This window comes from Myotis nattereri (genome assembly GCF_964212035.1).
Source record: "Myotis nattereri genome assembly, chromosome: 6".
Lineage (NCBI taxonomy): Eukaryota > Metazoa > Chordata > Mammalia > Chiroptera > Vespertilionidae > Myotis > Myotis nattereri.
The window spans coordinates 4,003,636-4,028,750 of NC_138081.1; the positions used below are offsets into that span (position 1 = coordinate 4,003,636).

At 52.6% G+C, this 25,115-nt stretch overlaps 2 protein-coding genes and 1 long non-coding RNA gene across 3 annotated transcripts; 2 read left to right on the top strand and 1 right to left on the bottom strand.

Moving 5' to 3' along the window:
* Nucleotides 1-325: 325 nt before the first annotated feature.
* LOC308521521 (butyrophilin subfamily 1 member A1-like) lies at nt 326-11,878 on the top strand (the record flags this gene model as incomplete). The annotated part of the gene is made up of 8 exons (XM_081094600.1): nt 326-463; nt 1,275-1,456; nt 3,818-3,909; nt 5,743-6,090; nt 7,196-7,477; nt 7,830-8,030; nt 8,242-8,262; nt 11,331-11,878. The coding sequence occupies 8 exons, from the start codon at nt 326-328 to the stop codon at nt 11,876-11,878; spliced, it is 1,812 nt and encodes a 603-aa protein (XP_080950726.1).
* LOC308521709 lies at nt 8,352-11,304 on the top strand. The gene is made up of 4 exons (XR_013996187.1): nt 8,352-8,375; nt 9,553-9,579; nt 10,780-10,806; nt 11,232-11,304. It is a non-coding gene; the product is annotated as an uncharacterized lncRNA (long non-coding RNA).
* A 10,442-nt stretch (nt 11,879-22,320) lies between the features above and the next one.
* Nucleotides 22,321-22,629, bottom strand: LOC308521522 (large ribosomal subunit protein bL27m-like; the record flags this gene model as incomplete). The annotated part of the gene is made up of 1 exon (XM_081094601.1): nt 22,321-22,629. The coding sequence occupies one exon, from the start codon at nt 22,627-22,629 to the stop codon at nt 22,321-22,323; it is 309 nt and encodes a 102-aa protein (XP_080950727.1).
* Between the last annotated feature and the right edge of the window lie 2,486 nt (nt 22,630-25,115).

The following is a 25,115-nucleotide window of genomic DNA, read 5'->3' on the forward strand; positions in this document are numbered from 1 at the left end:
GGACAGCAAGACTCCCCTCAGGATCTAGTGAACCACTCATGGCAACGTTCAGAGCAAAGCAGCACTGGGGCAGGGCGGGCCTGAGGACTGGAGACGCCATGAGGGCAGCCTGGCTCTGGGCTTCAGCCACAGCTCACCCAGGAAGGCCGGCATCAGGGTGTGAATCAGCCTCTCAGGGTTTGCCTTGGCCTCTGGCCTCTGGTGCCCCAGGCCCCTCCCCTCTGAGCCTGTAGGTACAGAGGTCAAGGTGCCAGGCCTCCAGGCCCTTTCCAATGACTTGGAACTCAAACCCCGCCCTCCAGGGTTTGCCTGTTCACCCTTGACCATGGATGTGTCTCACCTACCTGGGATCGAGGGTGAGAAAATGCTGGGGTCCAGTGAGGTTCCTGGGATTCCCGGAGGCACTGTTGGCTGGACAGTCCGGCTCTGGGGCAGCCGCCTGATGGGGGGCGGCTCAGGGAAGGTGAGTGCCCACCTGTGCCCCAGGGGAGCGGGCCGCCACCAGCCATGGTCCTGCTGGTTAGAGGACGGAAGGACAACCTTTTATGTTCCTTTTAAACTGTATAATATGCTAATTTTATCCCGATAAAGTATTTTTCCGATAAAGTTTTTTAAAACACACCTTCATGCAACAGTTCTGATAAACCCCGTTTTACTTCATTTTACCGTCCACTGTCGGTAGAAGAAGGAAAAAAGACATTTTTTAGGAATATATTTGACTGACAAAGCTTGTTTCCATTTACGTTTAGGCAACCCATTGGATGTCACATATACAGACTTCAGACCATTGGTTTGCAGTTTCATCGCAGGTTCACCCAAAATGCATCTTACATCTCGATATCCCGGGGAAGGAACAGAAACACGACACAAGGGAGGAGCTGGAGCTGGAAGACCTGAGGTTCTGAACGCTCTGCTCACGACTCTGGTCCAAAGGTCACTTTTTAAAATTGAACTTATTGGGTGACATTGGTTGGTAAAATCATACAGGTTCCAGGTGTACCACACTGCGATGTGTCCCCTGCGCACCGTACTGTGTTTACCGCGCCGAGCCCGGTGTCCTGGCCGGCACAGTCTCTAACGGCTCCGGGTCCAGGGCGGCGGCCGCTGGGACCACGTCTTGGTGCCATTGCGGTGGCGGAGCGGGTCGACCAGCCGCCGGTGCTGCGGGCACTTGGCCTCCGGGCCGCCTGGATGGCGGGGCCCGAGCTCGGGCCTGGATGGCGGCGCTGGGAAGGGAGAGCTCAGCCTGCGGTGGTTCCCGCCTCCGCCTCCAGGCGGCGGACCGCGTTCTGCTTCGCCGGGAAGGACTGGGAGCAGGGAGCGGGGAGCGGGGAGCGCGGCCGCCCCGCTTTCCGACCCGCGGCCGCCAGGGATGCGATTACCGCGGCGCAGGACCGCGGTCAGGAACCTGGCGCCAGGCCAGCGCCTCGGGAGCCCGCGTCCCTTCGCACCCCGAGTGCGTCGGCACCACGAAGGACAAGCTTTTAAAGCTGAAACAGGAGCCAGCACCTTCTTGTGTGCATGTGTGTGTGTTTGCGATTCTTTTTGTTTTTAATTTTTCCAAAGAGTCAGCAGTCAATTTTGAAGTTTTTCCTGCAGAAGCTAATCCGGTGAACCCTCCCTCCTAACAGTGTCCAGATAAATGAAGCCCTACCGATGGCACGTTTTTAAAAAGGGGGTTTAATCGTCCCACTCACTGTCACATTTTAAAAATCACACTTCGGTTGGGGTTCCCCTTTAAAGGCTTAGGTATTTATCCGAACGGTTGTGAAAGTACCGAAGCAACTAGGAGATAAGAGGTAACAACCGGCTGTTAGCGTGCAAGTCAAATGCTGACCTCAGCAGCCTTAGGGCAATTTATACTTGAGTCAGAAAAGTCCTTCCTGGCTAGTGAACAGCGTCCTCCTCCTCCGCTGTGGAGGCAGCTGGACCCTGCCCCTGAGCAGCCGGGAGGGGCGGTGCAGCCGCTGCTCTGTCCTTCCAGGCTCTCCTGGGATGTCTTCCCCGCCTCCCCCCAATCAAAGGGCCAGGATTCAGGGCAGATAAGCTTCCAGGCCTACCATGCGGCATTTCTCAGTCCAAGGTCCCTTTCTGCCCCTCCTCATCCTGTCTTCGTGCAGCTGGGGGCTGGCTTAAGGGCTGGGGTGGCGTGAGGAGGGGTCTCCTTGCAGCTCTGGGCCCCCCTCTTTAAGGTTCCTGGATTCCCGGTTACCTGATCTCTGCACATGTGAGAACCAAGAGGCAGATAGAATCTTTGTGGCCCAGTCCCCAGCAGTTAGTAGGTGTTCAATAAAACATTTTTTCCTCTGTCTTTTCACAAAATTTCCCTGCTGCCTCTCAGGCCTGGAAAAGTCTCTCTGTTGGGCAGGGATGGGTGGTGGCCGTAGGGGTTGGGGTGGGGGTGAACCCTAAGCAACACTGGTTCTTGTCTTGTTAGTTCTTTTTGGCTCCACGTGGATGTTACAAGTTTCGCGAGTGTGAGGGGCCTGGGGGGAAACCGAGCTTTGGGAAAGGCAGCCTGGTGTGCTCAGGGGTGGCCTGGAGTCCGGGGCCGAGGGTTTAATGTCTCAGAGGCTCCGGGCAGAAAGCAAGGGCCGGTGCACCCGGGTCAGGGAGCCCTGGCTGCCGGGCCATTCAGAGCTGCGGAGAGGGACCCGTGTGGCTGTCACCCTCAGAAGCTTGGCTTCCTCTCTGAGGATGAGGATCGGCACCCAGAACCCAGCCCCCTGGCCGTCCCGTCAGTGGCCACGGGCTCCGTGGGCTGCTCTAATCTCTCATCCTGCAGCTTCCTGTACCTGGGTGCACTGTCCAGAGGGCGGGGCAGAGTCGCGGCTACGCCAGGCGAGCTTTGTCTTTCTAAGGTGGAAGGAGCTGGGGAAGGGCCTGGCCTCTGCAGACGCCCCTGCAGCCCCCAGCTCTGCTTCTCCGCTTCCTGGGAACCAGCTCCTCTGCCCCCAGGGAGCCCCGGCACCCAGCCTGGGCACGCAGCAGGGCTGGGCTCTGAGCGGCTGAGCGCAGGGGCAGACGCAGGGCGCAGATCGGGGCTCTGGGGCCCCTGGGCCTTCTCCAGCTCGGTGCTGAGACGCTGGCTCCAGAAGCCGGCCTTCCCTGCAGGCACGCTGGTTTGGGGGACACCGTGGCCAAGAGGAGGAAGCAGGGAGCAGTGCGGGGAGGAGGCGGCGGAGAGCAGGTGCGGAGGGTGGGGAGGTGGCTCCGGGAGGGGGATCCTTGACCCGGAGGCAGAGCTCTTCATGGAGAGAGGGAGGAAGAGTCCCCTGTCAGTGGGTGACTGGGCCCCGCTGGGCCCCTGCAGGAAGGGGCGGTGGGTGGGAGTGAAGGTGAGTCAGCCAGCAGTCTGAGCAGGGGGGTGGCTGTGAGGGAGCCAGTCTCCGGGGGAGGTGTCCCTGCTCAGGTCCTTCCTGGCAAGGGGCGGGGCTGGCCTCTGTCCCGGGTCAGTGTGGTGGGCGAACAAGGGAGAGGGAGGGGGATGGTCGCCCTGGGGCAGGTGCTGAGGGAGGAAGGCCGCTCTCTGGGCAGGCTGCCTGTGCCCTGGGTGCCGGGGTGGGAAGGGTAGGAGTGGCTTCCCCTCAGCGACCCTAAAGGTCCTCTAGCTGCACAGGTTTCCAAAGGCAGACGGGCCCAGGCGCAGTCCTCTCTGCATCTGCTGGGTGGGCCCACAGCCCATGAGCATGAGGAGTCCAGGGAGGGCTGGGCTGGGCTGGGCTGGAGCTGGCCCGCCACAGGCCTGCTGTCCCCCCTGAGGCCCAGCTCCCTCTGTGGGCCCTCACCCGCCTCCGCCCGCCTCTCCCCCGCGCAGAGGAATGGAGGGTCGCCCCAGCAGCTCTGAGCTCCACCATCTCACCGCCCTGCTCCTCCTCATGCCGCTGCTGCTCCCTGCGGGGTCTGCAGGTGAGTGTGGCCTGACCCTCTTCCTGTGTCTCTCCCAGGAGGGCGGGACCCCGGGCGGGTGGGGCCCAGGTCCCCTGCAGGCGCCTCCATCAGGAATGGGGGCGGTTGGGGAGGCCCTTCTCTAAGAGGCAATAGTTGTAGTTAATGTTCAAGAACAGTCCCCGAACCAGGAAATTAGGATGCGGCCTGGACGACGGGCCACTGAGGAGCATTGGAGGTTTGAAGTCGGCTTCAGAAGTGTGGGTGCCTGTCCTCTCTGCCAAGCTGCCGGCTCTATTGGGACCCTAAGCACCTCTCATCCGGGACCATTTCATTCCATGAGTAGCTACAAGGTGCCGCCGTGCGTCAGCTGTTCTGTGAGCAGCACAGAGGGGCTGTCTTTACAGAGTGGCATTCCCGCTGGAGGCGGCGAGTGTGCCATGCACCTGCCCAGGCCCAGCGGAGGCAGAGAGAGGTGGGGTGCGGTGGAGCAGGCGGGAGTGGCTGCGGGGAGGTGGGCAGTGTGGGCCGGGAGGTGGTCTGGGCTTGGAGGAGGAGGGCTGCGAGCCCCTGAGGGACCCTACAGACAGGACCAGCTAGTGCGGAGCTGGCACATGCGGGGGCTCAAGGCACAGAGGACACAGTGTGGCTGGAGCGGAGTGGGCTTGAGGGGTGGGAGCGGGGGTATGGCCGGGAGTCTCTCTTTTCCGCATCCAGCACGGAAAGAGAAATGAACCAGTTCTTTGAGTAGAGTTGCTTGGGATTGAGAAATGAAATAAAGAGACAAGACACAGAAAGAGAAAGAGAAGCTGGGACCCGGTGGGCTTCTGCCCTCTGATGGAGGGACAGACAGGGCGGCCAGCACGGGAACCATGTGTTTAATTTATACCCAAGTACCAGGAAGTTACATCACATCTGGGTGGGCCTTGAGTTCCTGGGGACACCATGAGATGCACCCCCTAGCACCTGGGCTGGAAAGGTCAGACTGAGTGGCTCCTCGCCTCTTGGCTAGGACCGCCCTCAGGGCGTGGCTCTGCCTGTATCCGGGGTTCAGTTGACAATACTTTTAAGAATGCCCGATGTGCTTGCCAGTGGCCCCGCACACGGGGGGAGGGGGAGGGCGTTGGGCTCAGAGCGGTGCTGGCGGTCGTCCCTGTGGAGCTGCGGCCACTGGGGAAAGTGGGAGGGTCACAGGGCTCCGAGCGGAGCAGGGACACGGCAGGTGACAGGGTCACGGGCGGGAGGGTGGGGAGAGGACAGATGAGCCTTGGCTGAGGCCACCCAGCCCAGGTGAGGAGGCCCCTCGGACGTGCTGCGGGCGGTGCTGCCGCCGGGCCCATCATGCCTGTCCACAGGCTGGGGCAGCTCTGCGGGGCGGCCTCCTCCTCTCCTCCAGGCAGTGCTTGGGCCGTGAGCGGGGCTGAGTCCCCACAGAAGCCGCCAGAGGAGAAAGGCGGGCCACCTGGGGTGCGGTGGGAGGGGGTCCCTGGGCGAGGCTGAGTGGTCAAGAGTTGGGACCTGGTCAGTTTCCAGTCCTGTCCTTGGAGGGGCCCGGTGGGCGCTGTGTTCTGGGGGGTCCCGAGCCTCAGTGTCAGCTGCAGGGACTCGCCAGCCATGCCTGTTCTCGGGCCACCCACCGAGTCAGAGCTGTTTACAAGCCCTGCTGGTCACTCCACCCGAGTGACGGAAGGTGGAGGACAGGAGCCCAGGTGGAGAAGGGGGTCGTTTGGACGTCCCGCCCACAACTTTGTGACCAGAAGATGGTGCCCGGATTCGAGTGGCTACACCCGCGCCCCTGCCTGGGCCTTCCCGCCCGAGGGTTGTGCATCTTCCTCCCTCTTCCTGTGTCCACAGAGGAGTTCATGGTCCTGGGCCCCACGGAGCCCCTGGTGGCCGTGCTGGGCGGGGACGTGGAGCTGCCCTGCCGCACTGCCCCGGCCAGGAGCGTGGAGAACATGCAGCTGCGCTGGTTCCGCTCCAAGTTCTCCGAGGCCGTGCTTGTCTACGAGGACGGCGGGGAGCAGCCCGAGGAGCTGATGGCCCAGTACGCAGGGCGGACCTCGCTGGTGACGGAGCTCCTGGGCCAGGGGCAGGCTGCCGTGCTCATCCGCCACGTCCAGGCCTCCGACGACGGGCCCTACTCCTGCTTCTTCAGGGAGGGAGAGTTCTATGAAGAGGCCAGCTTGGAGCTGAAGGTGGCAGGTGGGTGACTTGCTCTGCACTCTCCCGGTGGGGGAGGCGGTCAGTGGGGAGGCAGGTGGGGGGAGGGAGGCTGTGCTGGGGCAGCTGGATGCCCTGCTGAGGAAAGAGCAGAAGGCAGAGCGGGATGGTCCCTCTGGCAGCTGAGAGGACGGATGGAGGGAGCATGGCTGGGGCTCAGACGGACCCGGTTATGAGGGGGGAGGCGACGACCAGAGTGGCACTGGGCGGGCAGAAGGGATCACACATCGTGAGGCTTCCAGAGTAGACCCACTGGGTGAGTAGGTTGGGGACACAGACAGTTTGCAGGGAGAGGGGACTGCGGCGCTGTGGCTGGTGAGAAAGAAAAGCCTTTTCTGACTGAATAAGCATCCCAGCCAGTGCGACCCACTCACGGCACCCAGCCTGCCACCAGCCAGCATGACCCACTCACAGCACCCAGCCTGCCACCAGCCAGTGCGGCCCACTCAGGGCACCCAGCCTGCCACCAGCCAGCATGACCCACTCACAGCACCCAGCCTGCCACCAGCCAGTGTTACCCACTCAGGGCACCCAGCCTGCCACCAGCCAGTGGGACCCACTCACGGCACCCAGCCTGCCACCAGCCAGTGTTTACCCACTCAGGGCACCCAGCCTGCCACCAGCCAGTGTTACCCACTCAGGGCACCCAGCCTGCCACCAGCCAGCATGACCCACTCACAGCACCCAGCCTGCCACCAGCCAGTGTTACCCACTCAGGGCACCCAGCCTGCCACCAGCCAGTGGGACCCACTCAGGGCACCCAGCCTGCCACCAGCCAGTGGGACCCACTCAGGGCGCCCAGCCTGCCACCAGCCAAACACCTGCAGCGCCCTCGTGCAGAGGCCACTAAGCCTCTGGAAGGGGAACGGGAGGGCAGGAGTCGCAGAGAGTTTACCTGAACTCAGCTGCTAACTGGGTGGCCGTCTATGAGCTCACTGGAGGAAAAGCTCAGCCTTTGTGGAGGGAGGTGGTTTACAGCTCAGAGCGGCCCACTGCAGCCCGCCTGCTGCCGCGGGTGGGGGAGGCCCGGGGGGAGGAAGGCCGGAGGTTAACATGTCAGAGGGGCCTCCATCTCCTCCCTACGCAGGTGTGGGCTCTGCCCCCCGAGTGCGCATCACGGGGCCGGAGGAGGACGGGGTCCGCGTGGAGTGCGCGGCCTCGGGGTGGTTCCCGAAGCCCCGGGTGCACTGGCGAGGCGGCAGCGGAGCGCAGTTCCCGGCGTTCTCCGAGGCCCACGCCCAGGACGCCCGCGGGCTGTTCAGCGTGGAGGCCGCGCTGGTGGTGAGAGACCGCTCTGTGGGCAACGTGACCTGCTCCTTGCACAACCCCATCCTGGGCCAGGAGAAGGCTGTGGCCATTTTCATCCCAGGTCAGAGCTGCTCCCGCTCCCCGCAGCTGGAGGGAGGGCGGGCCTGTGTGCGCTGGGGGGCTGACCCGGGCGCGCTGGGGGGCTGTCCGGGGCGCGCTGGGGGGCTGTCCCGGGGGCCTTGGGGGGCTGTCCTGGGCTGTCCGGGGCGCGCTGGGGGGCTGTCCCGGGGGCGCTGGGGGGCTGTCCCGGGGGCGCTGGGGGGCTGTCCTGGGCTGTCCGGGGCGCGCTGGGGGGCTGTCCCGGGGGCGCTGGGGGGCTGTCCCGGGGGCGCTGGGGGGCTGTCCCGGGGGTGCTGGGGGGCTGACTTGGGCTGACCCGGGCTGGGCCCTGATGGGGCGCCTGCCGGGTGCAGAGCCCTTCTTCCCCCAGGCCCCTCTCTGGAAGGTGGCTTTCTGGGTGAGCCTGGCCACGCTGGGGCTCCTGCTCCTGGGGGCTGGCTACTGCGCCCACAGAGAACATTCCACGAGACTGCGGGCGCTCAGGGACAGGGAGACCCTGCTCCGGGCTAAGGAGGAAGACCGGCGGGCAAAGGAGGCAGCGTGGACGGCCACAGGTGAGGCAGGACAGGCCCAGGCGGTGGGTGTGGCAGCCGCGCTGAGAGGGGCAGGCCCAGGGCGGCGCCAGCCCTCGGGGAGACAGCGGAGACCCAGAGAGGGCACTGCAGGCTCGGGGTCTGCAGTGGGACCTCAGGCTAGAGGGGCTCTCCCGCTCCCTGTCCCTCCTCTCAGGGATGGCAGCTCATGCTGGTTCTCACTCTGTTTCAGGGGAACTGCAGGCCCAGCTCGGTAGGTCCCCCCCCCCCCCACCCCTCCACCTCCCTACCCCGTGGGAGACACTGGGGCTGGCTCACCTGTCCTGTGTTTTCTCTCAGAATGGAGGAGGAGCGTGTACCTGGCTGGTGAGTGACTCCACCGACCTCCGCTGGCTCAGTGTCCCTCTCCCCGCTTCTGTCTGGGCACACACGTGGGACCCCTTCCTTGGGGCAGAAGTGGGAGCTGGTGGGAGGCAGCCCCCTGCTCCCCAGGCTCCCTGACAGACTCGGCTGCTGCTGTTCTCCACCCAGTGCTGGGGAACCGGGCGTGATGGCGGCTGGGGTCTGCCAGGCACCTGGCCTCATTCTAGCCCTGACCACCCTGTACAGCCTTCAATGCGGAGCTCGGTCAGCACCTGGAAAGGGCCATGTGAATAAGTGGGGTCATTAAGGTAGGGTTGTGAGCTCCTGCCTTCCCCCGAAACACCACCCAGAGAGTCTGTTTATCCACTTTCTGCGGGTGCTGATCAAAGGCGATTGGGGGAGCCCTGGCCGGTGGGTTCGGTGGTTAGAACATGGGCTCTCCCACCAAAGGATCGCAGGTTCAATTCCCGATCAAGTGCGCCTACCTGGGTTGTCGGGTTGATCCCTGGCCCGATTTGGGCTTATCTGGAGGCAACCAATGTCTCTCCTTCTACACGCCCCCCTCTCCTCCTCCCTCCCTCCCTCTCCGGCTCCCTCCCTCCCTCCTTCCCACTTTCTCTAAAAGTCAATGGGAAAAAATGTCCTACAGTGAGGATTCACAGAAAAAGTCACTGACCACTCAGGGGACGGTGCCGGGTGGGTGTCCTCCCGGAAAGGGGCCGTGCTGGTTACCTGTAGAAACTATCTCTGTGAGGAAGGTTGGCCACGTTAGCCCAGATCTCACCTCACATCCCCGTCCTTAAGTTAATCCCCATTTTGAGTTATTTTCCAAATATACCTTTGTCAGAAAAAGATTGGACATGAAAGTGCTTTCTTACAATTACAGAATAATTAATATTTTATTTCCTAAAATGTTTCCACACATAGTGTACCTTTTCATCCTGAATAGCAACGGTGAGTAGTAGTAAGTGAAATGGGAGTTTCTGAGGTTGTTTTGGCTCAGAGCAGCTAGGTGACTGGCCAGAGGCCGCACAGCCACAGCCCACCTGCCACGGGGTTTCCCTCAAGCCCTGCCGGGCACTCTCCCTGTAGGCCGTCTCCCCTGGGGAGCCGGGCAGCCAGAGGTTCCCGCTGTGCAGGGTGTTGTGGCCGAGGTCTCACCAGGTGTGTTCCCTTTCAGCCTGGAGGAAGGCCCAGCTGTATGCAGGTAAGTGGCTCAGTTTCCTGTGGCTTCACCTCCCCAGCCTCGACCCTGCCCCCTTCTCTGTCAGTGGACCGCACCCCAGGGTGGGGTGGGCGCTCCTGCTCTCCTGTCACTTTTGTGGCCACCATCTGAAGGGCGCCAGGACTCCTCCCTGGGAACACACACCTGCCTCTGTCTGGCCCACCCTCCACCGCAGGTCCCCCCAGGGCCAGCGGTACTGCTGAGCTCACCTTGTTGTCCTGAGGGCGGAGGGGTGGTGAGGAGAGATCGCAGGCCGGGAACATGGTGCCCATTTGCCATCTCTCTCTAGGTTTCAGAAACCCTGCTTGCATGGGTAGGACTCAGGTCTTCCTAAGGGGTCCTTGGTTTTGGATCCTTCTTGCCCTGAAATCCCTCCCCTTTTTGGATCTAGCTTTGTTTTCTGTTTCTTCCTGGTCCTCTGAGAGACTAGTCTCGGCTTCCTGATGCTCTGAGCTCCATCTATGTTGGTTCTTCCCTCTCAGCCTCCTTGGCTGTGAGGAGGTGGTTGCTTTAAAGCAGGTGTTCTCAGTCTGGGGTCCAGACCCTGCAGGTTTCTGGTACAGTTTTGCTTTCACTACCCATGAGAAGGGGAAGAAGATTTGTTAGTGTCTGTCCTCTGACTGAATGCATGTCTTTCCTGCTTTGAACCCCTCTCCCTTCCTTAGAAACCCCTCCATTGCCTCCGACTGGGCAGATCTCTCTGATCTGTAGCCCCAGTTCTCTTCACTCAGGGCTGGAGTCATCCTCCGAGTTCAGCCCAGCCAGTTGTATTCACTGTTCTTGTGGCTGAGGGGCACCCTGAGTTCAGCTCAATCCGTTTCTCACTTGTAAATGGACATTTCGATTTCCCAGTTCTTTAGAGGAAAACCTAGCTTTCAGGATGGCTGTGTGGCTTGGGACTTGAGAAAGCAACTTAGATACTGAGTCTGGGCCTTTCTGCACAGGTCAGTCTCCAGACTCTGAGTCCTGAGCGTTAAGCTTTCACGGGAAGGTGGTAGCATGGTGGCTCCATGTGCATGTGTGTGCATGCATTTATGTGTGCGTGTGTGTATGTGTGTGTTTGCATGTATAAGAGGAAATGAATGCATCAGCTGAATGTTTCCAGAAACAATTTCCCCCGTATGCTGCCTCAGTATGCTTCCGGTCTCTGCGGTCCCTGACATGTGCCGTGCTCTCTTGCAGATTGGCGGCAGGAGAAGTTCCCGGCCTGTGAGTGAGTGTGTTTTTTCTGGGTGCGCCTCCTGCTGCCCCACGACTTCTGGCCTCTCCTTCAGTTCTCTGGTGGGACAGATAGTGGCCCCAGCAGCGGCGGCGGGCTGGGTGGCGAAGGTGATAGCACAGAGCTGGGGCTGGGGCGTGGCTGGTACTGGGTGCTGAATAGATATCCCTCACCCGTGGAGTCCAGGCTGGGCCTCAAGGGCCTGAGACATAACCAACCCCGAATAGGTCTTGTGATTCCTTCTCCTGCTTGGAGGGCCATGGGCTTGCGTCATAAGGCGCTCCTCTCAGGAGGCACCGCCCCGCCCCCCCCCCCCCCCCCCCCCCCCCGCCTTTGCAGCTAAGTGTGTGGGGATGGGGGAGGTGTGCCCTTGTTGGGGTCGGGAGGCCTTGCATGAGTGGCCCTCTCTCTGCAGGGCCTGTCACTCTGGACCCAGACTCTGCGGATTCCAGCCTTGTTGTCTCTCAGGAGAGGAGGAGAGTGACCTTGAAGGAGACCTGTGAGGATTCTGGAGGCAGCGGCAGCGTGTTGGGCCTGGAGGGCATCACAGCAGGGCGCTGTCACTGGGAGGTGGAGGTCCCGGATGGGAACGGAAGCGAGTGGGTTCTGGGGGTCTGCCGGGAAGATGTGAAAACGACCGGCTGGTACACAGAGTCCCTAGATAAGGGGTTCTGGGTTGTGGGGCAGTTTGAAGCTGGATTTTGTCCCTGCACTAAGAATCCCACTCCTTTACCCCTGAGGCAGCTTCCGCGCAGGGTGGGGGTGTTTCTGGACTACAGCGAAGGGGACGTCTCCTTCTACGACATGACGGAAGGCTCCCACATTTTCTCCTTCCCTCGGGCTTCCTTCTCCGGGACCCTCTTTCCATACTTCAGGTTGAAGTCAGGAGTTGGGTCCTTGACCATCTGCCCCATGGCGGGTGCGCCCGAGGGGCTCCCTGTGCCCCTTAACAGTTCTTCTTCTTGCGAGGAGCCTCTGAGCCCCCCGGGCTCTAGTGCTGATGGGGCTGAATCTCCATTACTCCCCTGCAATGCGGAGGCCGCGCCCTGCCACTGTCCCTGACCCCTCACTAAGGCGCTTCCTGGAGCTGCAGCCTCTCCTGGCAAAGCCTGGGAGGGAGACTGAGTGCAGAGCGAGCAGAGCCCCACCCCCTGTGAGCAGAGCCCGCCCCCTGTGAGCAGAGCCCACCCCCTCCGGGGGGTGAGCTGAGCCCCACCCCCTGTGAGCAGAGCCCACCTCCTGCGTGCAGAGCCCACCCCTTGCGAGCAGAGCCCACCCCCTGCGAGCAGAGCCCACCCCCTGCGTGCAGAGCCCACCCCCTGTGAGCAGAGCCCACCCCCTGTGTGCAGAGCCCACCCCCTTTGAGCTGAGCCCCACCCCCTGCGAGCAGAGCCCACCCCCTGTGAGCAGAGCCCACCCCCTGCATGCAGAGCCCACCCCCTGTGAGCAGAGCCCCACCCCCTGTGAGCAGAGCCCCATCCCCTGTGAGCAGAGCCCACCCCCTGTGAGCAGAGCCCCTCCCCCTGTGAGCAGAGCCCCTCCCCCTGTGAGCAGAGCCCCATCCCCTGTGAGCAGAGCCCACCCACTGTGAGCAGAGCCCCTCCCCCTGTGAGCAGAGCCCACCCCCTGTGAGCAGAGCCCCATCCCCTGTGAGCAGAGCCCACCCCCTGTGAGCAGAGCCCCTCCCCCTGTGAGCAGAGCCCCTCCCCCTGTGAGCAGAGCCCCATCCCCTGTGAGCAGAGCCCACCCACTGTGAGCAGAGCCCACCCCCTGTGAGCAGAGCCCCACCCCCTGTGAGCAGAGCCCACCCCCTGTGAGCAGAGCCCACCTCCTGCGTGCAGAGCCCACCCCCTGCGAGCAGAGCCCACCCCCTGCGTGCAGGCTCCCAGGTGTGAGGCTGTGAACAGTCAGTTCCTGCCCAGCTCAGGCAGCAGGTTACAGAAGTTGTGCTGGGCTGGGCTGGGACAGGCTATTTTGATACGGGAAGTTGTTTTTCGTTGGTAATGAAAAATATTACATGGGCTCGTTGTTCTGCTTGAATATGCCAGGGGGCGGGGCGGGGCTGAACTGCTCTGCAGCATTAAGGGGACTTTCTTTTATCCAACTTGAGTTTGTGCAGAAGAACCAGGGGCTGAGGGTGGTCCCAGATCTGTTTTGTGGGTCTTCACTATCTGACCAGAAAAGTTGGCCCCCAAAATCTCCAGGGAAACGATGGCAGATGGACCGTCAAGGGGAGAGAGGTCTGATATTCCACTCTATGGTCCCTGCCCCGGGATGGCTGGAGCAGTTGTTTCCCCAAACGCGGCCAGTTTCTGTTCCCTGGGCAAGACCTGGGATGTCAACTTAAGGAATCAGGGAAGCACCGGGCCCCTCTTCAGGCTCCAACCGCAGGGAAAGCAGAGCGCTCTCCCCGGGCTACCATGTGCACAGAGGAGACTTTTCAGATGCCGGGCGAGCAGCAGAAAGCTTTGGCTGGGCGTGGGACCCAGTCATCAGTGTGTCGCGTCGGTGCTTCCAAGTCCAATGGCAAGGTTACTGGAAAACCACAGCAAAGAAAAGGAAGCCGGGCCCTGGAGGACTCAGACCCGCAGGAATGCAGTTCTCTACCAGAGGAGAACTCTGACTTGCTATGGTTCTCACCGAGGGTGGAAGAGCCGAAGGGGAAGTGGAAGAAAGAAGTCAGATGGTCAGTTCTCACCTGCGACCAATGACAAACAAGGGGTGAAGCGACAGCCTTGCAGATGTTCTCTCTTGTGTGTGTGTTACTTGTGTGCATGAACCATTTTCCTGCTCTCTCTCCTTACCCTTTTGCTTTTTGTAAGTCTTTGGGGGTTATGTGTAGTATAGCCTGTAGGTAACAGAACAGTCAGTGGGGTGTGGATTTCAGGAATTTGCAATATAAATATAGCAGTGATCGATACAGGGGCTGAGACTGTCTCCTCATTTTGGGGGAAGGGTGAGACTCTCTTCACGTGTGACCGTAGCTTTGTCTTGATGTGTGAACAAGTAGAGCTGTATTTTTATATGAAAGTTCAAATTTGGTAAATGGCTCACATTGAAGCTGAGTAGTCAAAGGTGTGGACTGTATCCATTATCAACTTATTGCCTCTTGGTTCCAAACCCACCTCACATTTGGCCTGTTTTGCGACCCTCCCAACTTCTGTGCCATGCAGCCCAATGCTGTGAGCCTTTGGCAGCCCCTGTGCTGCAGGGGGCGCTGTAGGGCACAGCAGGGGAAATGGGCTCTCTTCCCTGCTGGCCCTTTTCTTCTTGCCCCCACGGTGGACTGTCCCTGGCCTGCAGAAGGCCCAGTGTCGCACCTTTTGGTGAATTTGCCTGGCATTGCAGCAGCCTGTTTCCCAGAGGATGCTTCCGGGGGGCTAAGCAGAACCCCCGTGGGAGGGTTCCTGCCACCAGCTGTGGCCTGTGGCTTGTCAGTGTACTCCTTCCAGGGCCTCGGTCCTCCCTTCACCAATAAGCTCTGAATGTGTCTTGTGGGGTTCCTTTCCCAAATTTTTTCCTTCCCGTGTACGCTGTCTTAACTCTAGACTTAGTGTCTGTTTCCTGTATCTGCTATTTCTGTATTCCTTAGAGCTTTCTTTTACTTGTTTCAGTAGTTAACCACTAAAACTACCTTTGGCTAGTTAGTAACTTTTTTTATATAAAAAAATTTATTTATTTATCCCTCGGGGGATGTCCGACTGCTGGTTTAGGCCCAATCCCAGAGATTTAGCCTAAATCGGCAGTGGGACATCCCTTTTGCAATCTGGGACCACTGGTTCCTAACTGCTTGCCTACCTGCCTGCCTGATTACCCTTAACCACTCTGTCTGCCTGCCTCATTGCGCCTAACCACTCTGCCTGCCTGCCTCATCACCCCTAACCACTCTGTCTGCCTGCCTGATCACCCCTAACTGCCTCTGCCTCAGCCCCCGCCCTGGTGGCTTCATCTGGAAGGACATCTGGAATAATGTCTGGAAGGTCGTTTGGCTGTCTCGTCTAATTAGCATAGTATGCTTTTATTATTATAGATTTCCCTGCTTTAGCCGGTTTGGCTCAGTGGATAGAGCATTGGCCTGCAGACTGAAAGGTACCAGGTTCGATTCTGGTCAAGGGCACATGCCTGGGTTGCAAACTCGATCCAAGTGAGGGGTGTGTAGGAGGCAGCTGATCAATGATTCTCTCTTATCATTGATGTTTCTCTCTCTCTCCCTCTTTTCTCTGAAAGCAATAATAATCTACACTAATAAAAGAGAAAGATGCAAATTGACTGTACCTTTGCAATGCCCACCAGCCAATCAGGAGTGAGTATGCAAATTAACCCAGCAAAGATCGCAGGTTAATTTGCATATGCAGGTGCTGAGCGGCCAGGGGTGGGGCGGGACGCTTGCTCCAGGCCTCTGGGCAGTGTGGGAAGGCGGAAAGGGGGCTCCAGGCCGGAGCAAAGGCGGTGCTGGCAGCCAGGGGAAGGAAGGCCCATTCTTGCACAAATCTTCGTGCATCGGGCCTCTAGTAATAATAATAATAAATATAAAATTTCCCTGTTTAGCCCAAGTGGTGTGGCCCAGTGGTTGATGATTGTCCCATGACCAGGAGGTCATTGTTTGATTCCCAGTCAGGGCACATGCCTGGGTTTCAGGCTTGATTTCCAGGAGGGGGTGTGCAGGAGGCACCTGACTGATTATTCTCTTTCATAATTGATGTTTTTACTTTTCCCTCTCCCTTCCTCTCTCTGAAATCAATAAAAACATATTAAAAAATTACGCTGTTCAAATCACTGATGTGGCTTCTGTCTACTGACTGGACACTGAGTGTAAACATCTAAACCACAATGTAGCTTGGAGGCGGGCAGGGCACTGTTCCCAGTGTGTGGGAAAGGGTAGTTGAGGCATTTGCAAATGCACTGAAATGGATTACCCCAGCAATAAGGTCATACAAATATACTCTACAGCAGTAATTCTCAACCTTAATAACGCAGTTTAATACAGATCCTCATGTTGTGGTGACCCCCAACCATAAAATTGTTTTCGCTGCTACTTCATAACTGTAATTTTGCTACTGTTATGAATAGTGATGCAAATATCTGATATGCAGGATGTATTTTCATTGTTACAGATTGAACATAATTAAAGCATAGTGATTAATCACAAAAACAGATTCTAGGCGAATGTATCGTGTTTAACTTCGTGTTTTTTTTTTTATTGCTTAAAGTATTACAAAGAGTATTACATATGTCTCCCTTTTTTTTTTCCTCTCCTTGACCTTCCCTGGCCTTCCCTACCCCCCAGTGTCTTGTGTCCATTGGTTATGCTTATATGCCTGCATACAAGTCCTTCGGTTGATCTCTTACCCGCCCCCCCCCCCCCAACCTCCCCAGACTTCCCGCTGTAGTTTGACAGTCTGTTCAATGTTGCTCTGCCTCTGTGTCTGTAAACTATTGTTCATCAGTTTATAATGGTCTTAATTATCCATAAATGAGTGAGATCATGTGGTATTTTTCTTTTATTGACTGGCTTATTTCACTTAGCATAATGCTCTCCAGTTCCATCCATGCTGTTGCAAATGGTAAGAATTCCTTCTTTTTTACAGCAGCATAGTATTCCATTGTGTATATGTACCACAGTTTTCTAATCCATTGATCTATTGATAGGCACGTAGGCTGTTTCCAGATCTTAGCTATGGTGAATTGTGCTGCTGTGAACATAGGGGTGCATATATCCTTTCTGATTTGTGTTTCTGTTTTCTTGGGATATATTCCTAGAAGTGGGATCACTGGGTCAAATGGAGTTCCATTTTTAACTTTTTGAGGAAGCTCCACACTGTTCTCCACAGTGTCTGCACCAGTCTGCATTCCCACCAGCAGTGCACGAGTGTTCCTTTTTCTCCGCATCCTCTCTAGCACTTGTCGTTTGTTGATTTGTTGATGATAGCCATTCTGACAGGTGTGAGATGGTACCTCATTGTTGTTTTGATTTGCATCTCTCAGATGATTAGTGACTTTGAACATGTTTTCATATGTGTCTTGGCTTTCTGAATGTCCTCTTTTGAAAAGTATGTATTTAGATCCTTAGCCCATTTTTTGATTGGATTGTTTATCTTCCTTTTGTTAAGTTGTATGAGTTCCCTATAGATGTTGGAGATTAAACCTTTATTGGTGATAACATTGGCAAATATGTTCTCCCACGCAGTGGGATTTCTTGTTGTTTTGTTGATGGTTTCTTTTGCTGTGCAGAAGCTTTTTATTTTGATGTAGTCCCATTTGTTTATTTTCTCTTTAGTTTCCAATGCCCTAGGACAGTGGTCGGCAAACTGCAGCTCACGAGCCACATGCGGCTTTTTGGCCCCTTGAGTGTGGCTCTTCCTAAGCCTTAGGAGTACCCTAATTAAGTTAATAACAATGTACTTACCTATATAGTTTAAGTTTAAAAAATTTGGCTCTCAAAAGAAATTTCAATCGTTGTACTGTTGATATTTGGCTCTGTTGACTAATGAGTTTGCCGACCACTGCCCTAGGAGATGTATCGGTGAAGAAATTGCTTCGGCATATGTCTGAGATTTTGTTGCCCTTGGATTCCTCTAGTATTTTTATGGTTTCCCATCTTACATTTAAGGCCTTTATCAATTTTGAGTTTATTTTTGTGTATGGTGTAAATTGGTGGTCTGGCTTCATTTTTTTTGCATGTATCTGTCCAATTTTCCCAACACCATTTATTGAAGAGACTGTCTTGACTCCATTGTATGTTCTTTCCTCTTTTGTCAAATATTAATTGAGCATAGTGGTTCGGGTCGATTTCTGGGTTTTCTATTCTATTCCATTGGTCTATATGTCTGTTCTTGTGCCAGTACCAGGCAGTTTTGAGAACAGTGGCTTTGTAATACAGCTTGATATCTGGTATTGAGATCCCACCTACTTTGTTCTTTCTCAGGATCGCTGCAGCTATTTGGGGTCTTTTTTTTTTTATTCCAGATGAATTTTTGGAGAGTTTGTTCTAGGTCTGTGAAATATGTCGTAGGTAATTTAATGGGGAGTGCGTTGAATTTATAGATTGCTTTGGGTAGTATGGACGTTTTGTTTTTTCCATTGATTTTATTTATGTTTTAAAAATAAATCTTTATTGTTCAGATATTACAGTTGTTCCCCCTTTTCCCCCCATAGCTCCCCTCCACCCAGTTCCCACCCCACCCTCTGCCCTTACCCCCCTCCCCCCCCACTGTCCTCATCCATAGGTGTACACTTTTTGTTGCCGGGTCATAACACATGGAAAATGTAGCTATTTCCATCTGCGATGTGTCCCTGTGTTTGGCCTCACAGGGGCCGTCTCAGCCTCACAGGGCCATCGCAGCCTCACAGGGACCGTCTCAGCCTCGTAGGGGCCGTCTCAGCCTCGCAGGGGCCGTTGCAGCCTCACAGGGGGTGCTGCATCCCACGTTGGGGGTGAAGGTGCGAGACAGAAGCTCCTCTCGCTGTCTCTCCTGCTGCTCCCTTGCATATCACCGATGCTGGAAGTTTCTGAGAGCAGTCTGAAGGTGCTGGACATCATACTTTAACTGGTCAACATGAAGTTTGGCATTCAGTCTTTTGTTGGGCGGCTCCTTGCTGGACAAAATCTCTAGGTGTTCTCGCTGGCTGAATATCTTGTATGCTTGCTTGGATTTCATTTTCTACTAAGTGCACAGACTGCTCTCTGCTGTCTCCTGGCTTCCCATGTGAGACTGGATCTGGTGGACTTGTTTGTGCTTTTGCTGGTACAGCGGTTCCATGTTGCCGGCCCAGCCGGGTCCGGCTCCGGCTTCCTCTGAACCTGATTCTGCTTCTTGAGTGTGTCCCTTATGGGTGCTGCAAAAGTGCAGGTGGTTCCTTTTGTGCCACTGGCACAACTTGGGTGGGGATGTAAATTGAGTAGGGCGGGGTCTCAGGGAATCACCAAGGTGGAGCAAACAGCAATGGTGTCTCTGCAACTCCTCACCGCTCCACGACTCCGCATCTCCATGTCCCCAAGTGCTGGCGAGCAACTCCGCGAGAAAGCCACCCTCGCTCTCTGACCTGCTGCAAGGCCGTCCCACCTCTCCCCGTAGGGGCCTAGGACCTCAGAGTCCCGTCTCAGTGGATTCGAGAGTTTGTAACCCCTTCCAATTGAAAAAGAACCGCTTCTTGAGTGTGTCCCTTATGGATGCGAGGAGTGGAAATCTGCAGTTTGTTGGGTTATGCTGTAAAAGCACAGGTGGTTCCTTTTGTGACTCTGGCACAGCTTGGATGTGGATGTAAATTGAGTAGGGAAGGGTCTCAGGGAATCACCAGAGCAAACAGAATGGATTAGAGAGTTTGCAACCCCTTCCGATTGAAAAAAAAGTGCATCCAGTTGCAGCCTGCTTGGCGTGCGCCTCCATACCTCAGTTCTTGGCTCCTCTGCACATCCTACTCAGTCTCAATGCTCTTCTTTCTTTCCTTCCAGTTGTAGAACTTCCACTGGGCCAGCTTTCCCATGGTTCCGAATGATAGCTGTTTTGTCTTATAGTTGGTATTTTCAATGTTGTTGTGGGAGGCAGCACGCACAGGTCTGTACCTTAGTCGCCATCTTGGTTCCTTTTTAGTATGGACATTTTAATGATGTTGATTCTACCAATCCATGAACGTGGTATTTTCTGCCATCTGTTTATGTCTTCCTCTATCTCCTTTTTCAACGTCCTGTAGTTTTCTGAGTATAGGTCTTTTACCTCTTTAGTTAAGTTTATTCCTAGGTATCTTAATTTTTTTGGTGTGATGGTAAATGGGATTGCTTTTTTTAGTCTCTCTTTCTGTAAGTTCCCTATTGGTGTATAGAAATGCCACAGATTTCTTGGTGTTAATTTTTTATCCTGCTACATTGTTGAATTCTTTTATTATTAAGTCTAATAGTTTTTTGATGGAGTCTTTAGGGTTTTTTATGTACAATATCATGTCATCTGCGAATGACAGTTTTACTTCTTTTCCAATTTGGATGCCTTTTATTTCTTCTTCTTGTCTAATTGCAATGGCTAATACTTCCAGTACTATGTCAAACAGGAGTGGTGAGAGTGGGCATCCCTGTCTTGTTCCTGTTCTTAGGGGAAATGGTGTTAGTTTTTGCCCATTGATTATGATGTTGGCTGTGGGTTTGTCATATATGACTTTTATTATGTTGAGGTATGATCCTTCTATTCCAACCTTGCTGAGAGTTTTTATCAAAAATGGGGGTTGGATTTTGTCAAATGCTTTTTCTGCATCAATTGATATGACTATGTGTTTTTTTTTTCTCTCAATTTGTTTATATGATGTATCACATTTATTGATTTGCAGATATTGTACCATCCTTGCATCCCTGGGATAAATCCTATTTGGTCATGGTGTATGATCTTTCTGATGTACTGCTGGATCCTATTTGCTAGGATTTTGTTGGGGATTTTGGCATCTATGTTCATGAGGGATATTGGCCTGTAATTCTCTTTCATTGTGTTGTCTTTACCTGGTTTTGGGATTAGGGTGATGCTGGCTTCATAGAATATGCTTGGAAGTGTTCCTTCCTCTTGAATTTTTTGTAGTAGTCTGAGAAGGATAGGTTTTAGTTCTTCCTTGAATGTTTGGTAAAATTCCCCTGTGAAGCTGTCTGGCCCCGGGCTTTTTTTGCTGGGAGCTTTTTGATGACTGCTTCAATTTCTTCCATAGTTATTGGCCTATTGAGATTTTTAGATTCTTCCTGATTGAGTATTGGAATGTTGTATTTTTCTAGGAATATGTCCATTTCCTCCAGGTTGTCTAATTTGTTGGAGTAGAGTTGTCCATAGTATTGTTTAACAATCATTTGTATTTCTGTGGGGTCTGTTGTTATTTCGCCTCTATCATTTCTGATTTTGTTTATTTGGGTCCTCTTTCTTTGCTTCTTGGTGAGCCTGGCTAGAGGTTCATCAATCTTGTTTATCCTTTCAAAGAACCAGCTCTTGGTTTTGTTGATCTTTTGTATTGATTTTTTTGGTTTCTATGTCATTTATTTTTGCTCTGATCTTTGTTATCTCTTTTCTTCTGCTCACTCTGGGGTTTTCTTGTTGCTCTCTTTCTAATTCTTTGAGTTGTAGAGTTAGATGATTTGCTACTATTTTTTTTCTTGTTTTTTTGAGGAAGACCTGTAGAGCTATAAACTTCCCTTTGACTTTGTTTTTTAATGATACATTAAAGGCTTGTTTTCTGTACAATTACAGAGAAAAGATAACCCTAAAAGTTACAGTTATTCCTCCACAGGACATTAACCACGTTTTCTTCTCTAACTCAGAATATTATTTCAAACTGCCTTTCCTGGTGAATAATAAATATCCTGTTCTCAGAATGCTATTTGAACCCTACTTTACATTGTACTAGTTCCATTGATTTTAGGGAGAAGGAAGTGGTGAGGGGGAGAGAGACACATTGATTGGTTGTTTTTGCTTGTGCCCTGACTAGGGCTAGGGATTGAAACTGCAACTGAGGTATGTGTCCTTGACTGGGAATTGACCCCCTGACCCTTTGGTTCTGTGCTGGGCTGTATATCTGGTGCTTCGGCCAGACGGGGCATGCTGTACTTTCTGTTCCTAGAACACTTAGATAGGAAGGTAGTCACTGTAATGATACCGTACTGTGTTGGGAACAAATTGTGTAGACAAGGCTTTGTAACTAACTATGTGGTTTTTGCAAATAAAAACGCTGTAACGCCTGTAGTCAGGACTGCAGTTCAGCCTCTGCTTTGGTAGGTGCTGTAACTGTAGTCGCTGGCCACGGAAGTCGGAACTGCAGTTCAGCCTCTGCTTTGGTAGGTGCTGTAACTGTAGTCACTGGCCAGCTTAATAAAGGCTCCTAAATCTTGATCTGAGTCCTTGGTGGTTATCTCCGCGGGTCGCCCCATAACAGTCCAAGGGCTGACACTCTAACCACTGAGAAAACAGGCCAGGGCATGAGATGTTCGAGATTTTACTGCCTATGTTTTCTTCTAGGATTTTTATGGTTTTTCAACTTACATTTAAGTCTTTTATCCATTTTAAGTTTATTCTTAAGTATGGTGTAAGTTGGTGGTCTAGTTTCATTCTTTTTGTAAGTACCTGTTCAATTTTCCCAACACCATTGATTGAATGTTACTCCATTGTATGCTTTTACCTCCTTTGTCAAATATTAATTGACTATAAATATGTGGGTTGATTACTGGGCTCTCTGTTCTGTTTCATTGATCTATATGCCTGTTCTTGTGCCAGTACCAGGCTGTTTTGTGTATAGTGGCTTTGTAGTGTAACTTGATATCTGCTTTTGTGATTCCTCCAACTTTGTTCTTCTTTCTCAAGATTGCTGAGGCTATTCAGGGTCTTTTCTGGTTCCTTATCAACTTTTGCAATATTTGTTCCAGATGTGTGAAATGCCATTGGTATTTTAATAGGAATTGCATTGACTCGATAGATTTGCTTTGGGTAGTATGTACATTTTAATGATGCTAATTATTTCAGTCCATGAACATGGTATATGCTTCCACTTTAGACCTGCTTAGTGTAGTGAACAACCCCTTCCTCCAGGGCACACAGATACCCCTCCCCCAACCCCAAAGGATTGTCCGGGTGCCATTGCACGTGGCGCTCAGTCCCAAGAGTGTTGCCAGCATGAACATGGTGACCCTCCATTTTCTTGATGCCAAAGCGTTTGCCTGGTGACTTTTTACCAAGGTTTTTGGAGCTGTCACTTGTCTTCTTGGATGCATATCTGATGGCAAGAGCTGCTGCCTGTGGGGTCCTCATCAGGGCTGTAACAGCTATCTGCATCCTCAGTGCCAGTGCCGCTGATGCCATGTTTGCAATACACTTGCTTCTGGTCCTGGTGGAGTTTTTAGGGTTTTCTATGTATGATATCATGTCATCTGCTAATAATAACAGTTTTAGAGGAAAAGCTTTCAGTTTTCGCCATTGAGTATAATATTGGATGAGGGTTTGTCATATATGGCCTTTATTATGTTGGGGTACTTTCCTTCTATTTCTATTTTATTGAATGTTTTAATCATAAATGGATGTTGTATCTGATCAAATGCTTTTTCTGCATCTGTTGATAAGATCATATGATTTTGATCCTTTCTTTTGTTAATGTGGTGTATTACATTGATTGATTTGCATATGTTGAACTGACCTTGTGCCCCTGGAATGAACCCTAATTGATCGTGATGTACTATTGTTTTCAATTGCTAGTATTTTGTTTCAGATTTGTGCATCTGTATGCATCAGAGATATTGGTGTGTAGTTTTCTTTTTTTGTATTATCATTGCCAGGGTTTGGTATCAGTGTTACATTGGTCTAATAGAATGTGTTAGGAAGTATTACCTCTTCTTCAATTTTTTGGAAGAGTTTGAAAAGGATATAAGCTTTAATTCTTCTTTGGACGATTGGTAGAATTCACTGGTGAAGCTATCTGGTCCTAGACTTTTGTTTTTTGATGGTTATTTCATTTTCCTTACTGCTGATTGGTCTATTTAGATTTTTCAATTCTTCATGATTTAGTCTAGGAAAGTTATATATTTCTAGGAACTTATCCATTTCTTCTAGGTTATTGAATTTGGTGGCATAAACTCTTTAATATTCTAGTAAGATCCTTTGTGTATCTGTGATGTTTGTGGTAACTTCTCTCTCATTCCTGATTTTGTTTATATGGGCCTTTCCCTTAGTGAGTCTAGCCAGGAGTTTGTCAATTTTATTAATTTTTTTTTTTTTTTTTTTTTTTTTTTTTTTTTTTTTTTTTACAGAGAGGAAGGGAGAGGGATAGGGAGTTAGAAACATCGATCAGCTGCCTCCTGCACACCTCCTACTGGGGATGTGCCCACAACCAAGGTACATGCCCTTGACTGGAATCGAACCTGGGACCTCTCAGTCCGCAGGCCGACGCTCTATCCACTCAGCCAAACCGGTTAGGGCAATTTTATTAATATTTTTAAAGAACCAACTCTTTGTTGTTTTTTATATCATCTCTTTGTTCTCAATTTCATCCAATTCTGCTCTAATTTTTACTACTTCCTTTCTTCTGCTGACTTTGGGTTGCTTTTGTTCTTCTTTTTCTAGTACTTTAAGATGTGATGTTAGGTTGTTTACTTGGAATTTCTCATGTTCCTTGAGATAGCTCTGCAATAATATAAACTGTGCTCTTATTATTGCTTTTGCTGCATCCCAGAGGTTTTGATATATTGTGTTATCATTCTTATTTGCCTCTATATATCTTTTGATTTCATCTTTTATTTCTTATTTTACCCAGTCATTTTTCAGTAATATGTTGTTTAATCTCCATGTATTTATAATTTTTTTTTTACTTCCTTTTTGCAGTTGATTTCTAATTTCAAAGCATTGTGGTCAGAGAATATGCTTGGTATAATTTCAATCTTCTTGAATTTGTTGATGTTAGTTCTGTGACCCAACATATGGTCTATCTTGAGAATGTTCCGTGTGCACTTTATTTATTTATTTATTTTTTTGCTTTTATTTTTTTTAATAATTAAATCTTTATTGTTCAGATTATTACAGTTGTTTCTCTACCCCCCCCCCCCCATAGCTCCCCTCCACCCGGTTCCCACCCCGCCCTCTGCCCTCACCCCCACCCCCACTGTCCTCATCCATAGGTGCACGATTTTTGTCTAGTCTCTTCCCACATCCCACTCCACCCCTTTCCCACCCAAGAATAGTTAGTCCACTCCCTTTCTATGTCCCTGATTCTGTTATAATTACCAGTTTATTCTGTTCATCAGATTATTTATTCACTTGATTCTTAGATTCACTTGTTGATAGATGTGTATTTGTTGTTCATAATTTGTATCTTTACCTTTTTCTTCTTCTTCCTCTTCTTAAAGGATACCTTTTAGCATTTCATATAATACTGGTTTGGTGGTGATGAACTCCCTTTAGCATTTCCTTATCTGTGAAGCTCTTTCTCTGACCTTCAATTCTGAATGATAGCTTTTCTGGATAAAGTAATCTTGGTTGTAGGTTCTTGGTATCCATCACTTTGAATATTTCTTGCCACTCCCTTCTGGCCTGCAAAGTTTCTGTTGAGAAATCAGCTGACAGTCAAATGGGTACTCCCTTGTAGGTAATTCACTGTCTTTCTCCTGCTGCTTTTAAGATTCTCTCTTTGTCTTTTGCTCTTGGCATTTTAATTATGATGTGTCTTGGTGTGGTCCTCTTTGGATTCCTTTTGTTTGGGGTTCTCTGAGCTTCCTGGACTTGTAAGTCTATTTCTTTGACCAGGTAGGGGAAGTTTTCTGTCATTATTTCTTCAAATAGGTTTTCAATATCTTGCTCTC